We start from the raw sequence: 22,519 nt of genomic DNA on the forward strand, positions 1-22,519 counted from the left end.
CAGTCAGAGTGTACATGTCCTCCTGAGTTACATATGGTGTATGGGAATCTAGGTCTTGGCTGACATGTAACTCAGGAGAAAAAAACCCCCAGCAAAGTCGAGAAACTGGATCTGCTACGAGGGAAAAAGTCAAGAACGGAAAGTAGCATGATCAACACGACACTTCAAAAGTGTTGTAGTTATTTGTTTCCTTGGCTTTTTGGAAGTGTTGTGTTGATCATGCTACTTTCTGTTCTCGACATGTAACTCAGAAGGACATGGCCACTCTGACTGCAGTGCCCCTCACCTTTGTCGAAAGCAGCTTTCAAGGAGCAGCTTATGAAGAAGTTTGAGGAACAGATGGAGCGCATCTTTTCTTGATGCAAAGCTTTGAGGCTTGAAGTTCTCAATTTGATACTCAAAACCCATTGACACAGAAACCTCAAAGGGCTTCAAAATCGATGGAACCTGTATCGATTTCTAGTCCATTGGGAGAGCTTGCCTGGTGCACTGGAGGTCTCTAATGCCTAGGTGCCTAGGCCCAGACTTGACCAGGAAATAATCGTTTGAGGCAGGAAGAGACTCAAACATCTCCTATTGAGTATTTTTATAATGCTGAATCAGAACGCTCCTGGGCGTATAAGGATGTCAAGATTCTTTTCAGAAATGAAGTCCATTGGTCTTTCATCAGACTCCTTCCCACCACTTGAGAGGGTTAAATCTGCCCCAGAGGATTTTTCGTTTATCAAGTTTATTATGGAGATGGCTAAGGCAATCTCATTTTCTTTAGATATGGAGAAGGAACCCACGGCGAAAACGTTGGACACCTCCAATTGCGTGACTGTTCTTTCCCTCCCACCTCTCCCCCCCCCCAGAAGTTGTATTAGTATCCATTCGCAGAATTGTAAAGGAAATACAGATGAAAATGTGGTAACCCCCCTCCCCTGTACTTTTTGTTAACAATAAGGGTGACTATATGTGTAGAGCTCTGAGAGTCTAGCAGCTTCGGATTTGTCACCATTCCATGTTGGTTGAATCCACCCTCAAAAGAGCAGAAAGTATGAAGACTCAATCCTTGGTGTGACCCTGGAGAGAGCGGCGAGGACCTTGGAGACTTTGAGAATAAACTCTTTCAGAAAGCAGTGCTCACAACCCACATAGCATCTTTTCAGCTGTTTATGAAGGTGTACGTTATGGAAAATTGTGCATAGTGTAATAGAGAATTTCTGATACACTATGAGGTTGTAGCCAAGGGAAAGGAGTGTGGAAAATAAATGGTCATTGTGACTTGCAATATTTTTGATATGGCATTGAGACCCTCTCCAATAGAGATTGGCATCCACAGAATTGCATGGCTGGTGGCCTCAGACCTTAAGCCAGAAGTTCAGGAGAACTATGTTGACATGCCCTGCTGTGGATAGAATCTCTTCAGAGGGCTACTACACTCATCAAGCAGCACTCAAACATTCTTAAGACCTTCTCCAGGCCTATCTGATGCCACCTCTTCTACTAGATTTCATAGTGGAGGGCAACAGGGATCCTACTTCTCTTATAGGCATAGGTATCCTCATCCCTTTCCCTCTTTCCAAACAGCTCAGGGACTTCATTGTTGCAAAAGACAGTTGAGGGCCCTGAAATCACAACCAGTTGCACAGTCAAAACAAGGGACAGTATTTTGACTGTCTCCAGCAGAGCATAACTTCAGACCTTGTAACCATTTCAGACAACCTTTCTGTAGGAGGGAGGCTGAAAGTTTTTGCAGAAAATTAGTCCCTTTTAATCTCAGACCGATATGTTCTAAAAGTTGTCTGGTACAGTTACCATCTGCAGTTAGAAAACATTCCCTCTCACCCCCCCCCCAAAAAAAAAACTGCCCATCAAGAGCATCAAAGTTAAATAATTCCTGATGCTGAGAGTTTAATAAGGAACTCTTGCCTTTTATAGGCCAATGCAGTTTGAGCCTATTCTACCACAGGAAAAAGGGAAGGGATTTCATTCTAAGTACTTTCTGATGACAAAAAAGAAGAGGGGTATTTTGTCTCGTTCTAGACTTAAGGACCCTGATGAAGTATTTGACTAAACAAAAGTTACGGATGATTTTTTAGGCACCCTCATTCCCATTCTACAAAAAGGAGATTGGCTATTCTGCCCGGACTTAAAAGATGCTTATACTCATATACTATAACTACGTGATGCAAGGCTCCACATTAGGAGTCACCGACCAGGAAAGTAGTCTACGTGTCATTGTTGATGATACCTTGAAACCCTCTGCTCAGTGTGTGGCAGCGGCTAAGAAAGCAAATAGAATGTTAGGTATTATTAGGAAAGGAATGGAAAACAAAAATTAGGACGTTATAATGTCTTTGTATCGCTCCATGGTGCGACTGCACCTTGAATTCTGTATGGAATTCTGGTCACCGCATCTCAAAAAAGATGTAGTGGAATTAGAAAAGGTACAGAGAAGGGCGACAAAAATGATAAAGGGGATGGGAAGACTTTCCTGTGAGGAAAGGCTAAAGCGGCTAGGGGTCTTCAGCTTGAAGAAAAGACGGCTGAGGAGAGATATGACAGAGGTCTATAAAATAATGAGTGGAGTGGAACAAGTAGACGTGAATCGCTTGTTTACTCATTCTAAAAATACTAGGACTAGGGGGCATGCAATGAAACTACAAAGTAGTAAATTTAAAACAAATCAGAGAAAATATGTCTTCACTCAATTTGTAATTAAACTCTGGAATTCATTGCCAGAGAATGTGGTAAAAGCAGTTAGCGGGGTTTAAAAAGGTTTCAATATCTTCTTAAAAGAAAAGTCCATAAGCCGTTATTAAAATGGACTTGGGGAAAATCCACTACTTTTTTGTAGGATAAACAGCATAAAATGTATTGTACAATTTTGGAATCTTGCCAGGTACTTGTAACCTGGATTGGCCACTGTTGGAAACAGGATGTTGGGCTCGATGGACCTTCGGTCTGTCCTAGTATGGCAACACTTATGTTCTTACTTATGTACTTATGTTTCCTATGATGTCAGTATTGTTTGTTATAGCATTTCATAAAACTGCTTAGGAAATTTTTTTATTTGTAGCATAAAGATATTTTAAATAATATTTTCCTATGAAAAATAAATTCTCTGAGGACAAGCAGGCTTCTATGTTCTCACAAATGGGTGATGCCGATCTGCGTGTTGACCCCAGCGGTTCTGCAACCTGCGCCTCAATTGGCACCCCAGCTTTTCCTGTTGTCGGCCCTTGATGAGAGCATCCGGGCCTTGCTTCCAGAGCTGCTGGGTAGGTTCATGCAACGGTGTCGGTATCAGGGGTTCTTGTGCCTGCCATACCTCCCACTTTGGCCCTGCCTGGCCCTCAGCCTGTGGTGCAGCCTCCAATGCTGGCGCCGCTTGGGGCCCCGGTGTTGAGTGCCACCCAAGCCTGCACCCATTGATGTTAGTAGAGGAAGCTTCGCTGGAGTTGAGATGGGAACTGACTTCTCAGCGCCACTGTGAAGGGCACAGTTCCTTGGCATCGAGGCAGGTTCAGTCTTGGCAATCCCATATACTGTCTGACACCGAAGAGGAGAGCTCATGGGATTCAGAGGAAGATCCCAGATATTTCTTCTCAGATGAGTCTTATGGAATTCCCTCTGAACTCTCCCTTTCACCTGGAAGGAGACGGTCTTCGGGAAGCCTTTCATTTCCATCTTTTGTTAAGGAAATGACTGATGCCATTCCATTTCCTTTGGAAGTGGAGGATGAGCCCAGAGCCAAAATGCTTGAGGTCCTGGACTACACATCTCCTCCTAAGGAGGCTGTGACTGCCCCTCTCAACAAGATACTCAAAGAAGTCATCGTCAGGAACTGGGAATCCCCTCTGTTGGTCCCTGTTGTCCCCAAGAAGATTGACACCCAGTATCGGATCCAGAGTGAACCTGGTTTTATTAGGTCTCATTTAACTGACAATTCCATGGTGGTGGAGTCCGCTCTCAACAGAGCCAGGAGTACTAGGGACTATGCCTTGGCGCCCCCAGACAAAGAAGCTAGAACCCTTGGTTCTTTTGGGAGGAAGCTGTACCATGCTTCAGTGCTCATCTCTCGCATGCAATCCTACCAGTTCTTCATGAGTGTCTACTTGTGAAACTCAGTGAGGCAGCTGCCGGACTTGGTGGATGTGCTCCCTCCGGATCATGTCGAGGGTCAAGCAGCAGAAGACATGTCAAAACTTCTTGGCTAGGGGCACTTACGACACTTTTTTGATGTGGCATCCAGGATCTCTGCTCAAAGTATAGCAATGCGCAGACTGTCATGGCTGCATGTTTCTGACTTGGAACATTCTGTTCAGCAGAGGTTGGCGGATGCCCCTTGCCAGGGGGAGGATAACCTTTTTGGAGAGAAGGTTGAGGAAGTCGCTGACCAAATCAAGAAACGCCTTCTGCATCCACCTCCTCAGCTAGTAGGACATTTGGCAAGCCCAGGAGCAGTTCCTACTACTATCCTAGGCCTAGGTAGAATCCTGTGGCTTGCCAGCCTACTCAGGCTCAGCCCCAGCACACTTGTTCATGTCTACATTGTGCATCTAAGACCTCTGCTACTCCAAAGGCAAAGCAATGGGACTGTTTTTTAACGGGCTCCAGCAGAGCATAGCCGCATTAAAAGTATCCATCCCGGATGACTTGCCAGTTGGGGGGAGGTTGAAATTTTTTCACCAAAGGTGTCCTCTTATAACCTCCGACTGGAGGGTTCTTCAAATAGTCTGTCTCTGTTATGCCCTCAGTTGACATCTCAAACCTCCAAATTGCCCACTGTGAAAGCTCATTCATTCAGCTCTCAGCACAGGCAGGTACTTGCAGAGGAATTCTTTGCCCTTCTGAAGGCCTGTGCGGTTGAACTCGTTCCACCAGGGGAAGAAGGACAGGGATTCTATTCCAGGTACTTCCTTGTGCAGAAGAAAACAGGGGGATGCGTCCCATCCTAAGCTCATGTAGCTGGCCTTCACACTCAAGGAGCTTGGTCCTCTCGGGAAACAAATCTACAGATCAGTCTCCTGGAGCTCCGGGTGCTTTGGAATGCTCTAAAGGCTTTCGGAAATCTGCTATCTCACAAAATTGTTCTCATCCAAACAGACAACCAGGTTGCAATGTATTATACGAACAAGCAAGGGGGCACCATATCTCGCCTTCTGTGTCAGGAAGCTGTCTGGAGTTTGCATTGGGCTTGCCACCATGGCATGCTTCTTTGAGCCATCTATCTGGCATGCGCAAAAAATACCCTGGCCTACAGACTGAGCAGGATAATGCAACCTCACGAGTGATCTCTCAACATGGGCATAGCCCGCAAGATCTTCCGAGCGAGGGGCACCCCCTTGGTGGATCATGTTGCCACTCAGATCAACCACAAGGTCCCTCAGTTCTGTTCTAGGCTTCAGGCCCACGACAGACTAGCATCAGATACCCTTCTCCTCAGTTGGGGGACAGGTCTTCTGTACGCATATCCTACAATACCTCAAGTGGGAAAAACTTTGTTGAAACTTGAGCAAAACCATGGAACCATGATTCTGATTTCGCCGTACTGGCCGCAGCAGATATGGTTCCCTCTTCTTCTGGAATTATCCTCTGAAGAACCATGGAGATTTGTGTGTTTTCTGACTCTCATCACATAGGACAGAGGGTCACTTCTTCATCCCAGCCTCCAGTCTCTGGCTCTCAATGCCTACATGTTGAGAGCCTAGAATATGCTTCCTTAGGCCTTTCGAAGGGTGTCTCCAGGGTCTTGCTGGCTTTCAGGAAAGATTCCACTAAGAGGTATTCTTATTTTAAATGGAGGATGTTTGCAATCTGGTGTGAGAGCAAAGCCCTAGATCCCCTTACGTGCCCTACATAATCCCTGCTTGAATACCTTCTACACCTATCAGAGTCTGGTCTCAAGACCAACTCTGTAAGGGTTCACCTTAGTGTGATTAGTGCTTATCATCAACGTGTAGAAGGTTAGCCCATCTCAGGACAGCCTCTAGTTGTTCGCTTCATGAGAGGTTTGCTTTTGTCAAAGCCCCTTGTCAAACCTCTACCAATTTCATGGGATCTGAATGTCGTTCTCACCCAGCCGATGACAGCTTCTGTTGAGCCACTGAAATCCTGCCATCTGAAGTACGTGACCTGGAATGTCATTTTCTTAGTGGCTGTTTCTTCAGCTCATAGGGTCAGTGAGTTTCAGGCCTTAGTAGTGGATGTACCTTATACTAAGTATCATCACAACAGAGTAGTCCTCCGCATACACCCTAAGTTCCTGTTAAAGGTGGTGTCGGAGTTCCATCTGAACCAGTCGATCGTCTTGCTAACATTCTTTCCTTAACCTTATGCCTATCCTGGTGAAATCAGCTTGCACACTTTGGATTTGAAGAGAGCATTGGCCTATTATATTGAACGGACACAGCCCCACAGGTAGTCCGCCCAGCTTTTTTTTTCTTTTGATCCCAACGGGATGGGGGTCATCATCGGGAAACGCACATTTTCAATTTGGCTGGCAGATTGCATTTCCTTTACTTATGCCCAGGCTGGACTGGCCTTAGTTTCAAGAAAATCTTGTGCTATGGGTTAATTTGTGGTGGTAAGAAGATTCAAAATATATAGCCTAATTTTCCTCATTTTGTGTATGAGTGAGGAGCTAGAAGTACTTATTAGATCATTTTACAGTTTAAACTAGATAATTTTACAGTTTACACTATATGCTGTTAGCTAACTGTATAATAAAAAGGACTTGAAAATGTTGGGAAACACTAGTCGGTGTTCTCCCTAGACATTTTGGCCAGTCAGGTTGCATGAAAGAGTAGCCAGGTGGGAGTGGGGGAATAATGCACAGTATTATAAAGTTTTCTGTTGGTATGCCTGTTCAGAAGGTCCTGGGAAGTATGGTAGTTCCTTTTTTGCAGTTTTATCTATTGCTGTTTATGTTACTGAAGCAGCTGTGAAAATGTTTTTTTACATTCTTATATGTATATGTGCTTTATAATGCAGGAGCGTAAAGGATCATCTTAATTATGAGCACAGAGTTTTTAATAGTGAAGAATTTATTAAAACAAGACCACCAGAGGATCAAACATTTTATAGAAAGGTAACAATCTTGATATTTTGTACATTTGGTTGATTTTTTTTCTTTTGAATATATTTTATGTTTATAAAAATTCAGTCCCGGGCAAAATAGTGGAAATTGTTATAAAGAATAACATTACAGAACACATAGACAAACATGGTTTAATGCGACAGAGCTAGCAGCCAAGGGAATTTGCTTCATTTCTTTGAAGGCATGAATAAATGTGGATAAAGGTGAGGTGTAGTGTGTCTAGATTTTCAGAAGTTTTTTAACAAAGTTCCTCATTAGAGACTCCTGAGAAAATTAAAAAGTCAAGGGATAGGAGGCAATGTTGTTCTGTGGATTAGGAATGGGTTATTGGACAGAAAACAGAGGGTAGGGTTAAATGGCTATTTTCTCAGAGAAGGAGGGTGGAGTGCCACAGGGATCTGTACTGGGACTGTTATGATTTAACATACTTATAAATGATCTGGAAATCGGAATGACAAATGAGATGATTAAATTTGCAGATGACACAAAACTATTCAAAGCTGTGAAAACACATGTGGACTGTGAAAAATTGCAGGAAGACTTTAGGAAACTGGATGACAGGGCATCCAAATGGCAGATGAAATTTAACGTGGAGGCAGATGAAATTTAATGTGGACAAATGCAGAGTGATGTACATTGGGAAGAATAATCTGAATCATAGTTGACCTGATGCTAGTATCCAGACAATACGCTGAAATCTTTTGCCCAGTGTGCGGTGACAGCGGCCAAAAAAACAAACAGGATGCTAGGAATTACTGGAAAAGAGATGCAAAATAAGACCAAAAATATTATAATGCCTCTGTATCGCTCCATGGTGCAACCTCACCTTGAGTATTGCATTCAATTTTGGTCACCTATCTTAAAAAATATGTAGTGAAATTAGAAAAGGTTCAGTGAAGAGTGACCAAAATGATCCTTTCATATGAGGAAAGGCTAAAGAGGTTAGGGATTTTCAGCTTTGAAAAGAGACAGCTGAGCGGGGGATATGATTAAGGTTTACAAAATCCTCAGTGGTGTAGAACCTCCCGCGGGAGGTGGTGGAGATGAAAACGGTAACGGAATTCAAAAATGCGTGGGATAAACATAAAGGAATCCTGTCCAGAAAGAATGGATCCTCATAAGCTTAGCAGAGATTGGGTGGCAGCACCGGTTTTTGGGAGGCGTGGCTAGTACTGGGCAGACTTCTACGGTCTGTGCCCTGAAAATGGTAGATACAAATCAAGGTCAGGTATACATATAAAGTAGCGCATATGAGTTTATCTTGTTGAGCAGACTGAATGGACCGTACAGGTCTTTTTCTGCCGTCACCTACTATGCTATGTAGAACAGGTAAAAGTGAATCAATTTTTCTCTCTTTCAAAAAGTGCAAAGACCAGGAGACACTCAAATTACATGGAAATATTTTTAAAACAAATAGGAGAAAATATTTTTTCACTCAAAGAATAGTTAAACTCTGGAACTTGTTACCGGAGGATGTGGTAACAGCGGTTAGTGTATATAGGTTTAAAAAAGGTTCAGACAAGTTCCTGGAGAAAATGTACATAGTTTGCTATTGAGATAGAGTTGGGGAAGCTAGTTGTAGCATCTCCCTCACAAGCAGCAGCCTCTCTGAGTACCTTTTGCCCATTCCCCCAGCAGGAGCCTCACAATCCCTTTTCCCCTTTCCCCACCTCCTCAATAGATGTAGCCTCTCTCAACTCTTCTTTCTCCTCCACTCCCCTCCCCCCCAAAATAACCAAGCTTTAAAATTTTAAATTGATCCTACCATCAGAATCTCCTCCTCTGCAACAGTGCTCCTTATGGGCGGCTGCTTTTCCAGAGTGGACAATCCCTCCCCCTCAACTTTTTCTCTCTCTTTCTCTCTCTCTCTCTCTATCCTGGCACACTCACACATCCCCCATGGCTTTCTGTGCCTTCCAGAATCCCCCAGTAGGCCTCTCCCATATCTCTCTTTGAAACCCCCTCCTCCAGCACACATAGCGCTCTCTCAGTCACTACCCACATGGAAAGAAGCTATTCAGGATCTGGTGCTTACACACTGGGAGAGTTTTTCTGATCTTATAGTGGGTGATCATTATAGTGGGTGATCATTTGGCATAGCGATCACCGGATGGTTTGGTTCATTATTAAGACACATGAGGAGAGGGCTTATTCTATATTGAAGGTTCTAGACTTCAAAGGAACTACCTTTTCCAAGATCTGGGAATATCTCAAGGAAGAGTTAGTTGGATGAGAACAGCTGAAGGAAGTAGAACAGCAGTGGGCAAAACTGAAAGGAGCTCTTTTAAATGCGATAAACCTTAGAAAAGTATGTAAAAGTAAGAGAAAAAGACTGCTGCTTTGGATCTCAAATGTAGTAGCTGAAAAGGTAAGAGAAAAAAAAGTTAGCCTTCATAAATTATAAGATGTTGTAGAAAGAGGAAGACAGGCAAAAATACCTAGAAAATCTAAGAGAAGCTGGAAAAGTTGTCAGGAAATCAAAGATACAAATGGAAGAAAAGATAACCAGTACGTTAAAACTGGGGAACAAGACATTTTTTTAGATATGTAAGTGATAGGAGGACATGGCATAATGAGGCTAAAGAGTGAAGGGAAGGAATACGTAGAAGCTGATAAGGATAAAGATGAACTGCTTAACAATTATTTCTGTTCTGTGTTGACGGATGACAGGCCAGGGGTAGGACCGCAGAAAACATGCTATGGGAATGGATGTTCGGTAGACCAGGACCGGTTCTCAGAAGACTGTTCGTGAGTAGCTAGCTAAACTAAAATACACAAACCGATGGGGTCCGATGGGATACATCTGAGGGTGCTCAAAGAACTCGGGGAAGTTTTGGCACTCTGTTGTATGACCAGTGTAGAGTCTGGATTGGTTCCAGAGGACTGGAGAAGGGCGGATGTGGTCTCTCTGCGTAGGAGTGGAAGTAAGGAGGAGGTCGGAACGATGAGTGAGGTGATTTAAATTTGCAGATGACACAAAACTACTCAAAGGTTGCTAAAACATGTGTGGACTGTGAAATATTGCAGGAAGACTGAGCATCCAAATGGCAGATTGAATTTAATGTGGACAAATTCAAGGTAATGTACATTAGAAAGAATAATCCGAATCATAGTTACCTGATGCTAGGGTACACTTTCAGGCTTATTTTCGAAAGAGAAGGGCACCCATCTTTCGACACAAATCGGGAGATGTGTGTCCTTCTCACAGGGTCGCCCAAATCCGCATAATTGAAAGCAGATTTTGGGCGCCCTCAACTGCTTTCCGTCGCAGGGATGACCAAAGTTCATGGGGGCGTGTTGGAAGCATAGTGAAGGCGGCACTGGGGCGTGCTTAACACATGGGTGTCCTTGGCCGATAATGGAAAAAAGAAGGGTGTCCCTGACGAGCACTTGGCTGACTTTACTTGGTCCATTTTTTTCTTGCGACCAAGCCTCAAAAAGGTGCCCAAACTGACCAGATGACCACCGGAGGGAATCGGGGATCACCTCCCCTTACTCCCCCAGTGGTCACTAACCCCCTCCCACCCTAAAAAAAAAACTTTAAAAATATTTTTTGCCAGCCTCAAATGTCATACCCAGCTCCCTGATAGCAGTATGCAGGTCCCTGGAGCAGTTTTAGTGGGTGCAGTGCACTTCAGGCAGGCGGACCCAGGCCCATCCCCCCCTACCTGTTAAACTTGTGGTGGTAAATGTGAGCCCTTCAAAACCCACCAGAAACCCACTGTACCCACATCTAAGTGCCCCCCTTCACCCCTTAGGGCTATGGTAGTGGTGTACAATTGTGGGAGTGGGGTTTGGGGGGCTCAGCACCCAAGGTAAGGGAGCTGTGCACCTGTGAGCAATTTATGAAGTCCACTGCAGTGCCCCCTAGGGTGCCCGGTTGGTGTCCTGGCATGTGAGGGGGACGAGTGCACTATGAATGCTGGCTCCTTCCACGACCAAATGGCTTGGATTTGGTCGTTTTTGAGATGGGCGTCCTCGGTTTCCACTATCGCCAAAAACCGGGGATGATCATCTCTAAGGTCGACCTAAATGTTGAGATTATCGAAACGAAATGTGGCCGACCATCTTGTTTAGATAATATGGGTTTCCCGCCCCTTCGCTGGGACGTCCTGCGAGGACGTCCTCGGGAAAACATGGGTGCCCTGTTTGATTATGCCACTCCATGGGGGTCAGCAACCAAGAAAAAGATCTAGGTGTTATTTTAGATAATATTCTGAAATCTTCTGCTCATTGTGTGGCAGTGGCCAAAAAAAGCAAACAGGATGCTAAGAATTATTAAGAAAGGGATGGTGAATAAGACCGAAAATACTGTAATAATGCCTCTGTATTGCTCCAGTGTGACCTCACCTTGAGTATTGCATTCAGTTTTGGTCGCCTTATCTCAAAAAAGATATAGCGGAATTAGAAAAGGTTAAAAGAAGAGCGACTAAAATGATAAAGGGGATGGAACTCCTCTCGTATGAGGAAAGGCTAAAGAGGTTAGGGCTCTTCAACTTGGAAAAGAAACGGCTGAAGGGAGATATGATTGAGGTCTGCAAAATCTCGAGTGATGCAGAATGAGTAGAAATAAATCGATTTTTTATTCATTCCAAAATTACAAAGACTAGGAGATACTCGAGGAAGTTAAATGGAAATACTTTATGTTTCAACAGTTTTTTATTGAAAACAGTACATAATTGTATCAACAGCAGCATATCCGTCAATAATTACAACGAACAATAGAATTCTGTCATATTCAAACATTAAACAATTCGTACGCACTACTTTCAACTTACTTTATTAATTCTTTTATCCTACCACCCACCAAATAACCCTATCCTCCCCTCTTTCCAAATACCCCCCCCCTCCCAACAGCTCGCTTCCTCAAACCCTCCCCTACCCTCCCACTCTCTCCCCTCCCTTGGAGAACTCTCCGTCGTCCAAAAGAGGAATGATCCCAACATCCAACTCCAACATAGTGTTCATAGCACATTAAGTACAAAGCTCTTACCCTTAGCTGATAAGGTATCTATATACTTCCCCCAGATCTTCAAAAACTGGGTTTTTTGTTTTGGGGAACCCCTAGCTTCTCTTGCCTCCCACATCAGCAGCTGATGTACCAGATTTTGCCAATGCCAAAACTCTGGCACTGCTTCTGATGTCCAATACTGTAGTATACATTTCTTTGCTAACAGACACCCCTTACGAAAGAGCAATGTCTCCTCTGGTGTGTTTCCTCTGAAAGACCTATACAAATCCAATAGCATCTGAGAGGGAGTTCCCTCTACATCACAAGCCAACAAAGTTGACAGGTAAGTAGCCACCCTGGTCCAAAAGCCCTGAATAGTTTCACAGCTCCAAAAAGCGTGATAAAATGTGTTTTCTGTTCTTTTACAACGAAGACATAAAGAAGTGTGTATTCCCCCAAATTTTGCTAATTGGACTTGTGTGAAGTAAGCCCTGTGAATTACTCGAAAAGCACATTCCCGATATTGGGCCCCACTAACTAGTTTTTGCAATGCCCTTCACTTGCCTGTTTTTTTTTTAATTATATTGTTTATTGTTTTTCAATTTCGCTAATACACAAAATTGATAAGAAAAATCAGTAAGTGAGGTTACAATATCAAACAAAATCTATTACCAAATTATTTCCTCAGAAACCAATATAAGTCCACATTTGGGAGTTCAAAATATAGGTAACAGTTGAAGAACTTAAGGAAACAAATGTAAAACAAAATAGTAGATAGGCGTGATTTGGACTTTCTTTATATCATCAAACATTGTTTATAGTTGGTAGAATTGTTCCAATTGTCCTTCTAGATGTTATAAATGCTTCCAGTTGGGAGGGATCAAAAAAGACAAATTTTTCAGACCGATAGGTAACCAAACATTTGCAAGGAAATTTTAAAAAGAAAGTTGCTCCTATTTGTAACGTTTCCTGCTTCTTCTGAAGAAATTTCTTCCTCCGTGCTTGTGTTTCTCTCGACACATCAGGGTAGACATTAATCTTATATCCCTTAAAGATCTTTTCACGATTTTTATAAAATAGTTTAAAGATCCAAAATTTATCTGAGGAAAAAGTAACAGTCGCTACCAAAGTAGCGGCTGCTGCTTGGTCTGTTATAGAAGATTCCAACAAATCAGTCACATTAAGGGGTTGATTATCCGAAACCTGTTGATTCCTGAAAGGAAGATAGTATGCTTGTGCAAACAAAGGAATATTTTCTTCTTTTATTTGAAAAATTTCCTGAAAATATAAATTTCAGCATCTCTCTAGGAGATATCTCTTTCAGATAGGGAAAATTCACAAAACGTAAATTGTTACTTCTGGTGGAGTTCTCCAAAATCTCTATCTTCCTTCTGGAATTTATTAAATCCTTTAAGATAGTCTGCTGTACATCTTGTAATTGTTTTATATCCTTCTCTTGTTTTTCCACTTGAATATTTACTTGTTTTACTTGTTCTTCTACCCTTTCAACTTCTTGTTTTACCTTTTGTACTTGGGGAATTAATGCCTTACCTAAATCTACTATTAAAGTCCAAAGGCAGTCTAACGTGACTTCAGGACACTTGCCTGTTAATATCCCAAGTTGATAAGTCTACTCCCAAATCTTTCTCCCACCGTTCTTTAACTTGCTTCAAGTCTTTAGACATTCCCATTGCCCCTAAAGCCTTATATACGTCAGAAACAGATGGTTCTTTATCTGAAATTTCCTCAAAAAATTCTTTCAATTTGGAGCCCGACCGTTGCCGCAGTCTCTCCCCATCTAGGGATTGTATAAAATGTTTCAATTGGCAGTAAGCGAAGGTATCTCCCCATTACTGTGCCTCATTACCTAAAATTTGCTCCTGCGATTTTATTTGTCCATCCACTCCCAAAACGTCTTCCAGGCATGCTATTCCCTGGGGCTCCTGCTTGCCCTGGGATTGATAGCATGGAATGTTGTCATGATTTGGGTTTCTGCCAGGTACTTGTGACCTGGCTTTGGCCACTGTTGGAAACAGGATACTGGGCTAGATGGACCATTGGTCTAACTCAGTATTGCTACTCTTATGTTCTTATGAACAGACCTGTTAGTCTGACCTCTGTGGTGAGTAAATTAATGGAAACGCTTCTAAAGCAGAGGATTGTGAGGTTTCTAGAATTGAATGGACTGCAGGACCCAAGACAGCATGGTTTCACTAGAGGTGGGTCTTGTCAGACAAATCTTATTGATGTCTTTGACTGGGGGCTAGATGCACTAATCAATCGTTAGAGCCCTTCCCTTACCGATTCCCTTAGTGAATCGGTAAGGAATGGGCATGCATCAAGGAATAGGAATGCAAATGAGCTGCTCGTTGCAGCTCACTTGCATTCTCTATTCTGTCATTAAACAGTCGGATAGTCAGCCGGTCGAGCATGCGCAGAGCAGCCAAGCGTTATGCTGGCTGCTCTGCGCATGCCAAGGACATCCTTTATGGACGTCCTTCACTATAAAAAAAAAACTCCCTCTAAAAAGACGTTCTTTTTACAGGCTACAAGCTAATGTACAGTTCAGAGTCAAGAGAATAAAAACTAACCTGACGATACGGAAGGAGCCTTCCAGCCCAGAAAATCGGGACATGAGAGGACACAAATCAAAACTTTGTGGATGTCCCTCCCTCCAGGTCTCTCTCAGCCAATCACAGCGAGTTTAGCTGATACTGGTAACAGCTAAACGCGCTGGGATTGGCTGAGAGAGACCTGGAGCTGATCAGTTATGCTATTACTTACTGGAGTGCTGTATTTTGTTATGCTGTTTTGATAAATGTTCAATAAAGACTTCATACAACTTAAAAAAGTGGGGAAAAAATCCAAGTGCTCATCTTTTTTTTTTTTTTTTTTTCAACAAAACTATTAGTGGGATTTGAACCTGCCACCTCTGGATTACAAGACCACTAACCACTCGGCCACAACTGTACTTACTTGGATGTCCCTCCCTTACTTCCAGGTCTCTCAGCTAAGTGAAGCATGGCCAAAAAGGTCGTTTTTATTATTGTGGCGGGGCGGGGGGGGGGGGGGGAGGCTGCCCAAAATGGACTTTTTTTTTTTTTGAAGCGAAGCTTTATAAATAAAAAAAAATCAAACAGGCTCCGATGCTGCAGGCTCTTTTTTGGACATTCAACCCCGCAATAATAAAAACGTCCTTTTTGGCCGTGCTTCACTCAGCTGAGAGACCTGGAAGTCTCTGAGCCAATCACAGCGTGTTTAGCTCAGCTAAACGCGCTGTGATTGGTCGTGCTTCACTCAGCTGAGAGACCTTGGAAGTCTCTGAGCCAATCACTTCCTGGTGTGACCACATGTCAAGTACTGTGAACATATCTGGTCACCACATCTCAAAAAAGATGTAGCTGAATTTGAAAAGTTACAGAAAAGGATGACTAAAATGATTGAGATGGAATGACTCCCCTTGTAAGGAAAGGCTAAAGAGGTTATGGATCTTCAGCTTGGAGAAGAGAGTAAGAGAGTGCTGAAGTGGGGTGGGGGGAGATATGATAATGCGTGGAATGGAACTGATAGACATGAATAACTTGTTTACTGTTTCCAAAAATACAAGGATTAGGGGGAATACAGTGAAGTTCCTAAGTATTACATTTAAAACAAATAGGAGAAAATGTGTAATTAAGCTCAAATTCATTATCGGAGAATGTGGTAAAAGCTGTTAATGTATCAAGATTAAAAGTTCCTGGAGGAAAAGTCCATAATCCATTATTAAAGTGGACGAGAAATATCTACTGCTTATTCCTGGGATAAGCAACATATAATCTGTTTACTCTTTTGGGTTCCTGCCAGGTATTTGTGACCCGGCTTGACCACTGTTGGATATTGGGCTTGATGAATCTTTGGTGTGTTCCAGTATGGCACTGCTTATATACTTATGAGAATGTAGGAGACCCCACTCTCTTTCTAGACTGTTAATGAAAAGACTGATTTAATGAACAGAGTCTGAACTGCATTTATCACAGTAGTCAGTAGTAGTTGAACCTGCTTTCAAGAAGGCCAAACAGATGAGGACCCATTATTCTTTTCTCTCTTGAAAGAATACTCAACTTTGGACCTTCTTCAGAGGAAGGTTGATAGGGTACCTGGTCAAAAAAGCCCTGACAAAAAAGTCCAAAACAAAAAATAGCCCTCCTCCAAAAAATAAAAATAAATAATGGGCACCAGGATGGCACCCCAATATGCTAACGTCTTCATGGCAGAATTGGAGGAGACATTTTTGAATACATATCAGACTAAACCCTTAATATACTACCGGTACATTGATGGCATTTTCATTATTTGGACTGAGGGAGAAGAGACTCTCAAACAATTTTACAGTTCCTTCAATATATACCATCCTACAGTCAAATTCAAAATTGAGTACTCCCCAGAGAAAGTCAACTTTCTAGACACCACAGTTTCAATCAGCAATGGCTGTATACAAACATCGATATACAGGAACCTAAGGACAGATGCAGCCATCTCCACAACTCTAGCTTCCACCCTTCACATATAAAAAAAAATCTATTATATGTAGCCAAGCCACACGATACCACCAAGAGACAGAGATAAACACCTCAAAATCCTGACTGAATCCTTCAAACAAAAATGCTACAACCCCAAAATATCCAAGAATATTGCTTCTTCCCTTAAAATATCTAGAGAAAACATTCTGCAGTACAAAGAGAAAAAAGCCACAGACAGAATTCCCCTTGTAGTGACATATAATCCAGAGCTAGAAAAATTGAGAAGAATCATAAAAGATCTACAGCCACTACTCTAGGAGGATGAATTACTGAAAGAGATATTCCTAGCCTTCCAACAACCACCTAATTTGAAACAGAAATTAGTGAAAAACGAACTCCTAATACAAGCTCAAAAAGAAGTGATGTTATGATTGTGGTCATAACCCCTCTCAAACTTACCTTTTTCCAGGTGGTCAGCTTAGCTGGCTTCTGTTTCTTTTGTCTGTCCTTTATGAGCAGCTGGCTCTCTCTCTCTGTGCTGGCAGCTTCCAGCAGCATGGGGTTAATTGTTTCACTTTACTACAGCTGTGTGTGTGGACTGAGTTAGCGCTAACTCTCTTTGGGTGTACTGGCTTCAAGTGCTTCACGGTGTTGCATTGGTGTGGGTTGGGCCTCTATGGGTTTCAGTGTGCTCTCTGGGTCAGTGTGCTGTTGCCTGGGGCTAGGGAGTGTGACATCATCTGGGAGGGCCTTGATAAGGAAGTGGTGTTCTTTCCTTCAGAGCCTTTGCAACGGTGGTGTTTGCTTTAGGTAGGGTGGTGCAGTGTGCACTTCTGACTTTGTGTCTAGTTTCCCTGCTTGCTTTTGCTAGGTCCAGGTTAGTGTTAGTGCAGTGTGCACTGGTGTCTGTGTGTTTAGCTTTCCTGCTTTTCCATTGTGGTTCCCCTGCTTTTCCCTCTTGGTTTTGGAAGCACCTTGTTAGTTTTGTATCTAGCTTGCTAGAGTAGTGCTTAGGAAGCACCTTGATAGTTTGTGTCTAGCTTGCTAGAGTAGTGCTTAGGAAGCACCTTGTTAGTTTTGTATCTAGCTTGCTAGAGTAGGGCTTAGGAAGCACCTTGTTAGTTTTGTGTCTAGCTTGCTAGGGTAGTGCTTAGGAAGCACCTTGTTAGTTTTGTGTCTAGCTTGCTAGGGTAGTGCTTAGGAAGCACCTTGTTAGTTTTGTATCTAGCTTGCTAGAGTAGGGCTTAGGAAGCACCTTGTTAGTTTTGTGTCTAGCTTGCTAGGGTAGTGCTTGGGAAGCACCTTGTTAGTTTTGTATCTAGCTTGCTAGAGTAGGGCTTAGGAAGCACCTGGTTAGTTTTATGTCTAGCTTGCTAGAGTAGTGCTTAGGAAGCTTGTTAGTTTTGTATCTAGCTTGCTAGAGTAGTGCTTAGGAAGTCCTTTTGTTAGTGTAGGCCTAGGAGTGCCCTGGTTATTCCAGTTCCTTGGAGCACTGCTGTCTCTTCTGTTTCCAGTCCTGGTCCTTGTGTCATCCGGTATCCGGTAAGTCCTGCCGGCCACTCGAACCCAAGGGGGGGGGGGGGGGTAGTGGCCAAGTGCAGGTGAAGCTGTACGAACCAGTCCAGTGTGCTCCAGTCCAGTGTGTTCCGGTCTGGTGTATGTTCCAGTCCGGGGGATTGCAGTCCAGTGTTCCAATCCTGTGTCCTCCAGTCCGGGGGATTCCAGTCCATATGTTCCGGTTCACTGGGCAGTGCCTGCAGTCCCTGCCGGTGTGCTTGCCCAGTGTTGGTTGGTGGGTTTTGCCTGCTGCTGTCGCTCCTCGGCAGCAGCCCAAGGGCTCACGTTTGCTCCAGAGCCCAGCCCTGTGGGCTCTGAACCTGAGAACCTGACAAGTGAATGGCACACGTCCGTGCAATATACCTAGCTGCAAACTGGCAACACATCTTGCAGGATCCCACAGTCACTCACATAGGAATAGCATTCAGCATAAGGGGATCATTCACATGCTCCTCAAATGTGGTATATATCATTCAATGCAAAAAGTGTGAAGAAGGGTGCTATATTAGAGAAACAAGCCAGATGCTAAAGATGAGGCTCAATTTACATAGACACAATATTAAACATTTCAATGCCAACCAGAAGTGTCGAGAGGCTGCCGCTGGAAGTCTTGGCAGCCATTTTTAAAAAGCGATACGGCAGCGGGCAGGAAAGACTGGAGATCTTTCCTGTCCCGAAAAATCCCCTAGACCACCAGGGTGGCTTGAGGCATATGCCAGGAAGGCACCCTGCGGCTCGAGGGAGGAGAGGCAAAGCTTAGATTGCCGTGCATTCCCCCTGCTCAATTGCAACTCTCTAAACAGGAGAGGAGATGGCAATAGCAGGGAGCGGGAGGGATATGTCAAGGCTGCTGCGTGGTCCCTGGGAGCTTAAGGCCCTGTGTGACCACTCCTGTCGCCCCTGCCTAAGACCAGCCTTGAAAAGGATGTTATCAGTGGTGTACCACAGGAAGCGTTTTTTGTGAGTGATATTGCGCAAGGACTGTCTGATAAGGTTTGTCTCTTTGCGGATGATACTAAACTAATAGGGTGGAGACCCTGAAGGGCGTGGATAGCATGCAGAGGATTCTGGCGAAGCTTGAAGAATGGTAAAGCAGTTGGCAACTCAGATTTATTGCTAAAAGATGCAGGGTCATACATTTAGGTTGCACAAATCCAAAGGAAAGGTATAGTATAGGGTGTGAAGTACTTCTGTGTACAAAAGAAGAGCAAGACTTGGGGATGATTGTATCTGATGATCTTAAGGTGGCCGAACAGGTAGAAAAGGTGATGATCAAAGTCAGAAGGATGCTTGAATGCATAGGGCAAGAGGAATGTCCAGCAGAAGAAAAGGGGTTATAGTGCCCTTGTATAAGTCTTATATAAGGGTACTATTATTATTATTATTATTAGCATTTGTATAGCGCTACCAGACGCACGCAGCGCTGAACAACTGATACAAAGAGACAGTCCCTGCCCAAAAGAGCTTACAATCTAAATAATATAGACAGACAAGACAGTTACAGGTGAGGGAACTAATGGGTGAGAAGGGAGGAAGGGACAAGGGGAGGGCAATTGTGGTGAGGCCCATTTAGAATACTATGTGCAGTTCTGGAGATCACACCTACAAAAAGATGTAAACAGGATGGAGTCGGTCTAGAGGGAGGTTACAAAATTGGCCAGTGGTCGCTGTCGTAAAACATACGGGGACAGACTTAAGGCTCTCAATAGGTATACATTGGAAGAAAGTTGGGAGAGAGGGTATATGATAGAGACATTTAAATACCTCTGTGGCATTAATGTACAGGAGGTGAGCCTTTTTCAAATGAAGAAAAACTCTGGCATGAGAGGGCATAGGATGAAATTAAAGAGTTATAGGCTCAGGTGTAATCTAAGGAAATACTTTTTCACAGAAAGGTGCATGGAATCGCCTCCTGGTGGAGTTGGTGGAGATGAGGACTGTCTCTGAATTTAAGAAAGTGTGAGATAGACACATGGAATCTCTTAGGGAAAGGAGGAGATAGTGATTGCTGTGGATGGGCAGACTGGATGGGCCATATGGCTCTTACCTGCCATCATGTTTCTATATTTCTAACATCTGGCTTATTAAAATCACCTATTAGTGGTACTTTCCCTTTCATAGTTATATTTTGATTGTCTTCAATTAAATCTCTGTCCACTTCTCTCTGAGAAGGAGGCCTGTATATCACACTGTTACAAGAAATTATTTATTTTTGGGAAAATAGCTCGAGAGCACTCGCTACTGTTTATAATTTAAGAGCAGATGCTGTATTTATAAGTTTTAGGATATTAATTTCTCCACCAATCACCAAAGGTGATAATTGCAATAAATTAAATAAATTAAGTATATATAAAAGATACCATATACTCAGAACACAAAGAGACCGTAATTTTAGCTTCAAAAAGGTTGATTTAATATACAATTGCACATGAGAGGTAGGTTTTAAGAGATCTTTACAGATAATCTGTGCTTAAGTAAGGCAAAGTAGCAGGTCTAGATCAAAAGTTATGTTACTTACAAGTCCTTGTTACACAGTATGAACAGCATTAGGTAAGCACATGTTTGCAGGACAGGAGAGCTTCTGCAGTGAGTGGATTCCTGAGTTGCTTGCAGTTGAAGAGAATCTGAATCTTGGGGAAGCAGCTTTTGCTTTTATATCTTGCAAGCTGCAGGAGGATATGCCATGTGGATCTTTGTCCTGGTTTCCACACGACCCTTGGGCATTTGCAAAGCATTGTGGTATCTTGGTCTCATGTCTGCACACGACCCCTGAGTCCTGGTCTCATGTCTTATGACATCACGAGACTTGCTGTCTGGATTTTGCTGGCAAATGGTGTTTTGATGTACAGGGCTTCCTGCTTGATTCTCTGGAGCAGATACACATTACAAGTCCTTCCTTTCTGCACATGTCTGAAAGCTGATGGGAGGGGCCAGGTATACCTTTGACAAGCAAATGTCTTGTTTATGGTTTTCCTCTGAGTTCTTTGTCTTCAATGGGGTATTCAGGTGCCCACCTTAGTCCATCTTTTGTTAGGTGGGAGGGCAGAGGAAGCTCTTTTGTGTTTGTTAAGTGTTTGTAATTAACTATCCCTGCTATCAGAAGTTCCCAGAAAAAGGGATGGGGAGAGAGGGGCTTGAAATGAAACTATTTTCTCTGCTGCAGTGTCAAATATATAAAAGCTGCACAAATATATTGGTGTATATATAATCCAGCAAAATATAATAAACTGATACCATTACAACACCAATATAAATACATTTACCATTCCCTCTTTCTAGATTGACTCACAGTGTCTTTTCCTTTCCTTTTAGGTCGTGCAATTCTGTGGCTTTAATGTTATCTTTAACATATAATGCCACTCTCTACCCTGTCTTTCCTGAACAGATTATAGCCCAGTATATCTATATACCAGTCATGGTATGTTACTTTATTTCTTATTAGTCGCCAGCTTTCCCAGAAAGAGTGCAGTGCAACTTACATCAAGAAGCGAAGTACATGATTTGGAATTACAAGATTAAAGTCAGTAAGAGAGAACGCTAGGGATCTGGTCGATAGTCCAGATCCTGGTCTTCATTCATAAGTGTTAAATTTTTAATATATGTCTTTCAAATAAATAGGCTTTCAGAAGTTTGCAGAATGTGGTATAATGTGTCGTGGACCTTATCTGTATCGGTAGGATGTTCCAGTATTTTGCTGATAGGTATGGTAAAAAGTCAGGGAATGTACTCAGTGAACCGTGTCTGTGTGATCGCCACTAAATCCAAATCAGTCTCTTCCATCACAGCCTCAAGGTTTAAAACCTTATTTCCCATACTTTGGGCATTAGTATATACAACTTTCCAAATGTCCCTTTTTACCATTTGTGTAGCAGTATTTAACGCTTCGTTTACCTGAGGGTTGTACTTAACCAGGGGGCTTTGATCACCCTGCCCTAATGATTCTAGTTTAAAGCCCTCTTCAGTAGGTTAGCCAGTCTGCTGCTGAAATTACTTCTTACCTTCTTTGATAGATGGACACCATCTTGGAAAAGCATCCACATATTCATCTTCAGGATGGTAGTTTCTCTGCCTTGGCCTTTACCCTCAACAGTGAAAATAAAAAAGAACACCACCTGTGCACCTGTCTGCTTCACCCTCTCTCCCAGAGGGTGAAGCATCCCTTGGTACAGGAAGCCAAAATGCTCTTGATGAAACCATCTGCATAGCCACATATTCATTTTCAGGATGCTAGTTTCTCTGCTTGGCCTTTACCCTCAACATGGAGAATAAAAAAGAACACCTGTCTGTTTCACCCTCTCTCCCAGAGCCATGAAGTCACTTTTGATATGTTTGGTGAGCTACTAGCAATATCATTTGTGCCAACATGGATGAGCAGCATTGGATAATAATCATTAGGCTTGATGAGTTTTGGCAGACAGCACACCT

General features: G+C 43.0%; 1 protein-coding gene across 1 annotated transcript in view; it reads left to right on the top strand.

Annotated features, from left to right (window-relative positions):
- Nucleotides 1-22,519, top strand: part of DENND3 (DENN domain containing 3) — a 390,432-nt gene that overhangs the window by 233,499 nt on the left and 134,414 nt on the right. The window contains exon 10 of the mRNA XM_030219612.1: nucleotides 6,982-7,078. Within this exon, the coding sequence (XP_030075472.1) occupies nucleotides 6,982-7,078 (97 nt within the window). The remainder of the gene's footprint in view (nucleotides 1-6,981; nucleotides 7,079-22,519) is intronic.

Source organism: Microcaecilia unicolor, chromosome 1, assembly GCF_901765095.1.
Source record: "Microcaecilia unicolor chromosome 1, aMicUni1.1, whole genome shotgun sequence".
Lineage (NCBI taxonomy): Eukaryota > Metazoa > Chordata > Amphibia > Gymnophiona > Siphonopidae > Microcaecilia > Microcaecilia unicolor.